At 48.1% G+C, this 10,802-nt stretch overlaps 1 protein-coding gene across 7 annotated transcripts in view; it reads right to left on the bottom strand.

The window, feature by feature from the left end:
• Positions 1-8,781: 8,781 nt before the first annotated feature.
• Positions 8,782-10,802, bottom strand: part of ANKRD12 (ankyrin repeat domain 12) — a 67,355-nt gene continuing 65,334 nt past the window's right edge. For all 7 annotated transcript variants that reach the window (XM_087707282.1, XM_087707286.1, XM_087707281.1 and 4 more), the window contains one exon: positions 8,782-10,089. In XM_087707282.1, coding sequence (XP_087563408.1) covers positions 9,904-10,089 — 186 coding nt within the window. In that variant the 3' untranslated portion in view covers positions 8,782-9,903. The remainder of the gene's footprint in view (positions 10,090-10,802) is intronic.

Genomic DNA, 10,802 nt, shown 5'->3' with positions numbered 1-10,802 from the left:
GAAAAGAACAGGCAGGAGGAAGTCCTGTAACATCGGAGTAGGAGAGGCCTGCCTGGGGAAAGGCCTCAAGCTGGAATCTGTGGACAGGCTGGAAGGCAGCTGTGTCATGGGCCCCTGGATCAGAAGGGGCGCCGGTCTCAGTGGGAAGACGCTTCTTTAACTGATCCACGTGGCGCCTCCACTCGGATCCATTGGCCAGTCCGACCCTATAAGAACCGGGACGGGTTATGGACAGAATAAAGGCAGCCACCCATTTAGCGTCCCCAGAGAAAGAGCGGGCCCAAACCAAATCCCCCACCAGGAAGGAGCGGGGAGGGGAAACCCCCAGGGTGCATGGCTGCTCCCTTGAATAGAGAGGATGAAGCCTATCCAGAAGGGTCTGCAAGCGCCAACCCATCAACAGCTCCGTGGGGCTTTTGTTGGTCGTTGGGCAGGGAGTGGAGTGTTGGCTTAGCAGGTAAACCGCCACCCTCGCTGGCCAATCGCCCCGGTCCATCTGGCCGAGTGGATCGCACGGTCTGCCCGGCCATTGCAGGCCGGATGGTACGGAGTGGTGGGCTCTGGTGGTGGTGGTGGTACCCTGCAAGGCCAGGAATTCCTGGAAAGTGGTGGAAGCGAATTGGGGCCCATTGTCCGAGACCACCATGTCCGGCAACCCGTGGGTTGCGAACAACCGGCACAGGGCCCTGACAGTACTCTCAGCTGTGGTGGAGGCCATGAGGACTGTCAGGAATGTCTGGCCGTGAAAGGGGCTGGCAAAATTTACGTGAATACGAGACCACAGGCCTCTTGGAGCCTCCCACTCTCGAGCAGGCGCCGTTGGGGGAGCGGGACGGGAGAGCTGACAGGTAGAAGAACGGCCAACCCAGGCTGTAATCTCAGCGTCCAGCAAGGGCCATCAGATATAGCTGCGCACCAACACCTTCATGCATGCTATGCCTGGGTGATTCTTGTGGAGCAGAGACAGAACCTGAGATCGCAGAACGGGAGGGATCACCACCCGGTCCCCTCAAATAAGGCACCCACTATGGAGAGACAGTTCGGCTTGGTGGGCCTTAAAGGGCCGGAAACTGTCAGCCAACTTCCCCAGAGGCCACCCATGGAGGACCCAGGAGCAGACCTGAGCCAAAACCGGGTCGGCCTTGGTGTGGGCCGCCACGTCAGCAGCGGTGAGGGGAAGACCCGAGGAGGCGATCGAAAGAACGGACAAGGATGGCACCGGGACCAGGTCGGAGACAGGCAGGGGGCAGCGGCTAAGGGCATCAGCATGCCCTAGCTGCTTGCCAGGAGGGTAGAGCAGCGTATAGGAATACGCCGCCAGGAACTCCGTCCAGCGGGTCATCCTGGGAGAGAGGATGGGAGGGGTCGGCTTGTCGCCGGCCAGAAGCCCAAGGAGAGCCTTGTGGTCCGTGACAAGTGTAAAGTACCGACCATACAGATAATCGTGGAATTTCTTAATTTCTTCTGGACACTGCAGCCAGAGCCTCCTTGTCAATCTGGCTGTAATTGCGCTCCGCAGAGGAGAGTGTCCGGGAGTAGAAAGCCACAGGGGCCGCCGAGCCATTTGGGAGGACATGGCTCAGGACAGCCCCCAGACCATAGGGGGAGGCGTCACAGGCTAACGTCAGCAGCAGCTTGTCACTGTACTGCACTAAGGCAGCCGCTGACGTAAGCATGTCTTTGACAGCCGCGAACGCATGCACTTTGCGGCTGCCCCAGCACCAGGCCGCAGATCGGTCGAGCAACCAATGCAGCAGCTCAACAAGTGACGCCTCGTGCGGCACGAACAGCGCGTAGAAGTTGAGAAGCCCCAGGAACGCCTGCAGCTCCACCTTGGAGGAGGGAGTGGGGGCGTTCCTGATGGCTGCAACCTTTGAAGGTGTAGTGTGGATCCCTTGGGCGTCAATCATGAAGCCCAAGAACTCCACCCTAGGAACAGCAAAAGAACATTTGCTGAGCTTCAATTTCAAGCCTGCGCCCCTAAAACGGAGGAGGATCTTCCTGAGCATTTTGATGAGTTCTGAGCGGCTGGAAGCAGCAATCAGAACATCATTGAAATACGGAACCACACTGGGGAGCCCATGGAGCAAGCGCTCCATGAGGCTCTGGAAGATCCCCGGGGCTACGGAAACGCCGAATTGGAGGCGGCGACAACGAAAAGCCCCACGATGGGTGACGGTGGTTTGGACAGCCACTGCATCATCATCCACCGGGAGCTGCTGGTAGGACTGCACCATATCCAGTTTCGCAAAGGTGCAGCCCCGCCCCAAGGAATGGAGCAGGTGCTGCACAACATGGACTGGATAGCGGTTTGCCTGGAGGCCAAGGTTGATTGTCGACTTGTAATCGGCGCAGATCCTGACCGACCCATCGGGCTTGACAGGGACCACAATTGGGGTCTCCCATCGCGAATGGTCGATGGGTTCCAGGATGCCTGCGCCAGCAGCTTATCAAGTTCGGCATCAACCTTGGCCCGCAAGGCAAAAGTCACCCTGCGAGCCTTCAGCCGAATAGGTGCAACCTGGGGATCGAGGTTGAAGGAAATGGGGGTGCCCTTGTAAGAGTCCAGTTGGCCATCGAAAACGTCCGCAAATTCCGCGAAGACGTCATCCGGGGTGGGGGCGGAGGCACCCACCCAATGGATCCCCCCAATTGACAAACCCAGGGGAGGGAACCAATCTAACCCTAACAGGGCTAGCAGGGGCTTTTGCACTATCAAGACAGGTGACCGTGAAAGTCCCCATAGTCAGGGCATTCCTCTATCCTGGTGCTTCTTGACCTCTCAGTGGCCTTCGATACCATTGACCATGGTATCCTTTTGCGACGGCTAGAAGAGGTGGGAGTGGGAGGCACCATCTTGCGGTGGTTCTCCTATCTCTCTGGCAGGTCGCAGTCGGTGTTGGTCAGAGGACAGAGGTCGACCCCTAGGCCCCTTGAATATGGGGTGCCGCAGGGTTCGGTCCTGTCCCCCCTCCTATTTAACATCTACATGAAGCCGCTGCGTGAGATCATTCGCAGGTAGGGGATCAAATACCACCAGTATGTGGACGATACCCAGCTGTATCTGTCCACCCCGTGCGAACTCAGTGAAGCGGTGGAAGTAATGTGCCAGTGCCTGGAAGCTGTTAGGGTCTGGATGGGAATGAACAAGCTTGTGCTCAACCTTGACAAGACTGAGTGGCTTTGGATGTTGCCCCCCCAAAATAGTCCAGATATTCCACCCTTAATCCTGGGGGGTGAAATCTTACACCCCTTAGAGAGGGCCCACAACTTGGGTGTTCTCCTGGATCCACAGCTGACATTAGAACATCATCTGTCAGCTGTGACCAGGGGAGCTTTCGCACAGGTTCACCTGGTGCACCAGTTGCGGCCCTACCTGGACCGGGAGGCACTCCAAATGATCACTCATGCCCTCATGCCCTCGTCACCTCAAGGCTCGACTACTGTAATGCGCTCTACATGGGGCTGCCCCTGAAGAGTGTTCGGAAACTACAATTGGTCCAGAATGCAGCCACGCGAGCGATACTGGGTGTACCTAGGTACACCCATGTTACACCTATCCTCCGCGAGCTGCACTGGCTTCCCATCGGTCTCCGGACACGCTTCAAGGTGCTGGTTATTACCTATAAAGCCCTACATGGCCTAGGACCTGGATATCTCCGTGACCGCCTCCTGCAACATACCTCCCAGCGCCCAATAAGATCGCACAGGGCGGGCCTTCTCTGGGTACCGTCAGCTACACAATGCCATCTGGCGGCTCCCCAGGGGAGAGCCTTCTCTGTTGCTGCCCCGGCCCTTTGGAACGAGCTACCCTCTGAGATCCGGACCCTCCCCACTCTCCTGGCCTTCCGTAAGTCTGTTAAGACTTGGCTGTTTCGGCAGGCCTGGGGCTGTTGATCTTGACTGAACTCCAGCCCCATTATAACTGAGTGCATGTTGTGTTTTCCTGTTTTAAATTGTATTGTTTTGTGTTTTTAATCTTCTTAATATTTTGATTGTTTTTATGTAAACCGCCCAGAGTCCTTCGGGATTGGGCGGCATACAAATCTATTCAAATTCAATTCAATTCAACCCAGATGGGGAAACAACCCAGGGTGGGAATAAGAGTCCCCTGGTAGTCTCTGAGGGACGTGTCCACCAGCTGCAGCTGGTCACGGCTGACTCGGGGACACAGGTGGGAGAAGGTGGACCAGGAAAGCAGGGAGCAGGAGGAGCCGGAGTCCACTTCCATGCTGCAGGGCTGACCTTCCAGGTGAAGGGCAGCAGAGACCTTCCTTGCCCCCGCGGACATCTGGCTGACGGTCTCCCTGACAAGGTCAGGCTGGGCCACCGTGTAGCAATCTTCAGCCCGCCGCACAGGCCGCGGAGGCTGGCGGCGCGGTTGCGGTTGGGAAACGGCAGGCTGCTGAAGGAAGGAAGGCGCAGGCAGCAAGGCACGGCAGACCTGTGCGATGTGGCCTTTCTTGCTGCAATGATGGCAGACGGTGCCCTTGAAGGGGCATGCAGAACGGGTGTGAATGCCGCCGCAGCCCACACAAGCAGACGAGGCTGGAACGCCGGCTGAGGGGGAGGCCATCTAGGTTGAGCATGGAACTGAGCCACATGCTCACAGTCGGGCTCCACGAGCGGCACAAGCTCATCGACGAGGCAGGCATGAGCAGCCGAAGGAGGGCAAGGAGGAGGGAGAGGAGGAGGAAGCGGAGGAGGGAGAGGAGGAGGGAAAGTCTGAAGTCGCTGCATGTCGGCCGTGGACAGCTCCAAGAGCTCGGCTGCTCTGGCTTCGTCTACGGCCTGCTGTAAGGTGATCTCCGGGTGATCCAGGAGACAGCGTCTGAGGCGAATGTCTTTGACTCCGCAGACAAATTGTTCTACAAGATTGTCCTCCAAGTCCACAAAGTCACATTGAATCGCCGCTATGCGTAAAGATTGCAGAAATTGGCTGATCAATTCCGCTGGTTTCTGCACGCATTGGCAGAAAGCGTAGCGGTGGGCGATTTGCGATGGGGTGGGAGCGTAATGGTTTTTTAGTTTCGCCATCAGCGTCTCCCAGCTGAGTTGATAAAGCGGCTGAGGAGAAGGCAGGGCTCTCGCTGAGGCGAACATAGCCGGGCCACAGCAGCTGTGGAAGAAACTGCACTTCTTCTCCGGTGGCAGGTTATGATTCTTTGAGGCTATAAGGTAGCACTCAAAGCGCTCGAGAAACCCGGCCCACGACTCGCCGGAGGTTCCAAACAGGGCAAATGATGGAAGAGCTGCCATCTCTAGGTTGCGACGTGAGGTGAAGAAAAAAAATGTTTGGATTGAAGAGCCAGCGGATGCTCCGCAGTTTGAGCGGCTTCGTGGCTTATTGCCCTCTCGTTCGTCCTAGGCACCGATTACTGGAATCGCCACGATCCCGCCCTTATCGCCAGTTTTGAGGATCGACGGAAGGACGAGACTGGCGCCAGGACTGACAGAACAAGCAGTTTATTCACGGTAACTATTTACAGGCAATTCAGCAACTTCCCTGCTTGACAGCTATTTAAACGGACCTGTCAAGCAGGGATAGCCAATGAGCGTGCCCCTAGTGGCTAGCAACAAGCGACGCCGTGCCCCAGCCAATCAGGGTGCCGCCTGGCTTGTTGCTAGCTGCCAGGTCGTAAGTCGAGGACTTTCTGAGTTCTCAACAAGAACTACACCAAGGAACTGAGAAAAGCCAGTCTGATGTAGTGATTAGGAGCCGAGGTGGTGCAGTGGGTAGAGTGCAGTACTGCAGGCCACTTCAGCTGACTGCTATCTGCAGTTCAGCGGTTCAAATCTCACCGGCTTAGGGTTGACTCAGCCTTCCATCCTCCCGAGATGGGTAAAATGAGGACCCAGATTTTGGGGGCGATATGCTGACTCTGTAAACCGCTTAGAGAGGGCTGAAAGCCCTATGAAGCGGTATAAGTCTAACTGCTATTGCTATTTAAGGTGGTGGCCTAGAAATCAGAAGCCTGAGTTCTAGTCCCATTTTAGATATGGAATCCAGCTGGGTGACCTGGACCAGTCATTCTCAGCCTAACACACCTCACAGGGTTGTTGTTGAAAGGAAAATAGGAGGAAGGAGCAAAACTTTTACATTCTATAAGAAAGGTAAATAGAGTGAGATGGACAAGAACAACTGGAGATCGGAGGTCCCCCCAAAACCATCCTATATGCTATGAAGGGCTTTATAATGACAACCAACATGTGATTATTTATTTTACAAAAAGAAAACCAAAATGGAGAACCCATGTGTGAAAAACTAGGTATATCCTTACTGGTTCCATATATATATGAAAAAGCTAAGTAGCAGACAGGTGCTGATCAAGTGTCCTTGATCAAGTGATCATCAGCAATTGTGACTGCCTCTAGTTTTCGGAGATTACTAGTAACATAAAGTTCCACCACAAAACCGCGGTAGACTAAAGCGCGTGTGACTAAAGCGCGGTGACAAAACCGCACCGTCAAAACCGCGCGCCAACAGCGCGCCAACAACAGCGTGCCGACAGAAGCGCGCTGTAACATAACCCTAAAAATAACCCTAAACCTAACGCTAAACCTACCCTAAACCTAACCCTAACCCTAACCCTTACCTTAAGTTAAATCGCGCTTCTGTCGGCGCACTGTTGTCGGCGCGCTTTTGACATCGCGGTTTTAGCGCCGCGGTGTTGTTGGCGCGCTTTTGACGTTCGCGGTTATGTCGTGCCACGGTAAAACAATGCCAAAGAAGAAAGACATCTTAGAGAAGCAAATGTTTCTGCCCATAAATCTGGTGTTATAAGGCCATTTCCATTCCATTTCCATAAATTTCATACTCTTTGTTTACTTTATATGGTAATATCATTTTCTCAAAAAAAAACTTCCTTTGTCTTATAAAGACATCTTCAGAGCTTTTATCATTCATAGTTAATCAGAAATTTCCATTACGAGCTATCAGAAATAACAACATATTGAAATTTAATTCCATCAAATAAGGTACCACAAATTAATTTCCTATCATCTCTCATAAACTCTTGGAAATTTAACACTTTCCTTCCATTTTGATACCATAGCTTATCACTTTCTCTAATACAAGAAGAAATATATTCTTCCCATATTTTGTATATAAACAAACCTTTAAAGCCTTATTCATTCTTGGTAAAAACACACCATTAAAATATGCTAGGAAAGAAAATACACATACATGCACACCAGTGACGTGCGGTGAGGGATACCGTTGGTGAGGCAAGAGCACGGCAGCGGCGAGAAGCAACGTCCCCGCCGCTGTGTCCGACAGGCGTCTCTCGTTTATGATGGACATAAACGTGAGATGCCTGTCGGACACAGCGGCGGGGGTGTTGCTTCTCGCCTCTGCCGCCTCGCCTCCTCCGTCCCCGCTGACATTCTTGGGAGCAGGTTGGGTGGCTGGCTGGCTGGGAGAAGAGCGGTGAGTCTTTGTGCCGGCTGGCCGGCCAGGCAGGGAGCAGGTCGGGTGGGGGTGAGTGGCTGGCTGGCTGGGAGAAGAGCGGTGAGTCCCTCCCCAGCCAGCCACAAGGGCTCACCGCTCTTCTCCTCCTCGTCCTCCCCGCTCGGTGCTGGGCTGGCTGCAGAAGAAATGGTGGCTGGTGAAAGAAAAACCTCTCCAGAATCACCCTTGCACTTGCGCAGTCGCTCAAGTGCAAGACATGATTCGCTGCTCCCAGATCAGGAGGCGGGAGAATCAGTGCCTCTTTTGCATATTAAATCTTTTGCTTTTTAACTCCGCCTTAACTTTTAAAAAGCGAAAAATTCCCTAAGCAAAAGAGGCCCCGAATTCTCTGGCCTCCTCCTAGTTAACACTGAGAGCAGACACCAAGCCACTGTGACTTGAAATCTAGTAGCAACTATCCTGGCTTTAATTCATTAAAAAAAAAAATTTAAAACTTTCCTTTCTCTCAGGAGACTGGGGAGGCTCCGCCTCCCTTGCCTCTAGTGACTGCACGTCCCTGATGCACACACACTTTAACCTTGCCGAATAAGTCAACTTTATAAATCTTTTTAATTTTAAAAGTTTAATGTTCATTCATTTTAAATATTGCTCTAGGAGCTGATTTCTTTTAATTCATCTTTTTTCAGGAATTCCTTCAAAGGTATAATACATCTCTTGTAAATCCAAAATAAGAAAGATATTGAAGTTGAAATCCACACATCCAAGTCATTCTTCCGATTTGTGTGTCCTTTTAACGTTTAAAATGTTAAATCAGTTTCAGTTGTAAATCCTGTGTAACATCTTTATCATTATTGTATTATATTATACTGTAAATTTAAATCCATATACAAAATAGCCTGATTCTCAATTGTATCCTATCTCTTTATTTTTAACTCAGTTTTCGAGTAAGAGACAGTCTTAAATTTATCACTACTTTGTTGCCAAATAAGATTGCGGAGAGCAATATACTGTAGATGTTTGGAGAGCTGTAATAAAACTTGTCTTTCTAAACATTCTTAATATCCCAAAAGCAACATTTCCAGTGATGCTGATTAAGAAAGGAAGTGTGAAAACTCAGTGCCTTTTGAAAGCTCCAAAGCTCTGCTAGGGCAAGGCTGATTCTCCTGACTCCAAAACTCAAGGCCTTCTATATGCTCCCCATCACAGTGGCAGGCATTTTGCTGACATAATAGCAATATATTAATTATATGTTCACAAATAATAGGAATATACAAGTACAATCTTATCATGGAACTTTCAAGGATTTATTTGTCAAATTGTATAAAACTTCAAAAATGAAAATTTCACAATCACAAGGATTCAAACATCTGTTAGCATGACCAATAGAATTTATTAAACATAGTTATTTACAGTTATTTACATATGTTTCTATCAGGGAATATTAAAATAGACAATATACAATTTAAGATTTCTCATTGAGAGGCATGTAAAAGGAAATAAATTGGACACTTGAAAAACTCCTTTAGAGACCAGGATGTAAGAGCTGGTTTTTTAATCTTGTAAAGATTTTAAACAAAATACTCTTTTCAAGTTAAGTCACAAATATGGCATTGTAGCAGCAGAGCAAATGACAAATGGCTCTGTGGAGTTAAGACATAATCCAATAAGCACTGCAACAAACTACAATGAAAAGGGATTCATGCAAATTTCTCTGAATGAATGGATGTTGTACAAAGCAGTATATTGGATTGGTAACAAATATTTCAATCAGTTAGATACCCTGTAGTAGGGGAAAAATTCAACTGAGCTAGCATGCAGTACCACTCAATCAAATCTTAGCAGTGATGGTGATGAACAAGCAGCTAAATCAAACACCATGCTTCTAAAATAAAACCGTTTGTACATTACATATAAGAAACAACAACAATTTTGGTCCAATAAACATTAGACAAAACAGTTTTACAATTAAAATATCTATTTTTGTACAGGGCTGAACATTAAATATAAGAATATTTACATTTGCACAATATGTATAAAATAAGTTATTTTAAAAAATGAAAACAATATAACATTTTTTTCAAAAAGAAAACTGTACAGCAACCTATAAATTATGTAAGATGAATACTCTCTCATTCTGCACATTCCCACAAACTTAAAAGTTCTTCCATAGGTTTTTGTTGTTTTTGTATGTTTAATAATAAAAACCACTGAAGTTTTAAATAGACTTTTTGGTGGACTTACAGCTGCCAGCGCTGTTAAATCTTGAGTAAAAGACTGTCATAGATAGATTTATTGAGTAGATGCTTTTTGAACCCAGAGGCTAAAATAATACCATTTATTAATAAATGGTATTTATATGTGCAATACTGAATGAGATTTGGGGCACATTTCAGAAGGAATACATAGAATATTGATAAAGGCAGTATTCCATTTTAGTGCTGTAATTTAAGCATCCCACAGTCTTGAGCTGTAATAGCAAGAAATTCTAGCTGTCATATAGGTGTCAACTCAAAGTCGTCATTAACATCCACAAGAGGAACATAGAATTCCTGGATTTCATAAATGCTGATTGATTTGTAAGTTGCAGGATCAAGTTCTTGTAGTTTAAGCTGCCATTCCAGTCTCTGAACAGCATTTAAAGCTGCTGCTTCATGTTGCTGCCTCATCAGGAGACATGTCTATTTCAAAATAAATAGAAGAATCTTTAGTTAGTTCAAGCAAGCTTCTATATAAATAAGCACACTGTACTTCTATTAATACAAGAACTATTACTTTGGCAATCCACTGGTTGATTAGACTTGTGAAATGATTTGGCCTGATTCTCATAACCTATTCCAAGATTTATCTACAGGTTTCTTTTAAAAGTTTAATACATAATATTAATAATAATGCAAGTACTGTATTGAATATTAATTTTAATAATACTCTTGTGTTTAAATAATTTAAAAAATAGTACAATCTATCCTCTAAAACAATAGCACTTTTAGGCTTTAATTCTACATGCACTTAAAGGTAGTCCTAGTTTAGCAATTACAATTGGGACTAGCAACTTGGTTACTAAATAAAGTGGATTCACATGACCATGACTGTGCTTTCTGGGTTGAAACTGACACGAGTAATAATTTCACACTTTTTGTTGTCTTTTGTCTTCCTGCTAACCGTTGCCTTTGTAATGCTTACCTCAGCACTATGTAATTAAAAAATTGCTTCTATCACTGAAGAGGAAGGGATTAGAAGAGAATAAGGCATACAAGGAATACAGTTCAAAAACAATTACTGGTGCTGACAGCTGTGAGCATGCTTGGCAAATAGCTAAATATATTTCCCACTTTCTGCCTCCTTACTCTCTTCTAACCCTTTAATCCCCAATCTTTCTGTTCAATGAAGGGAA

This window comes from Thamnophis sirtalis, unplaced genomic scaffold, assembly GCF_051295495.1.
Source record: "Thamnophis sirtalis isolate CommonGarterSnake01/CBP01778 unplaced genomic scaffold, rThaSir2_p1.2 scaffold_2, whole genome shotgun sequence".
Taxonomy (NCBI): Eukaryota; Metazoa; Chordata; class Lepidosauria; order Squamata; family Natricidae; genus Thamnophis; species Thamnophis sirtalis.
Note: the sequence above shows the minus strand (reverse complement) of the source record. Positions and strands in the feature narration are given on the sequence as shown.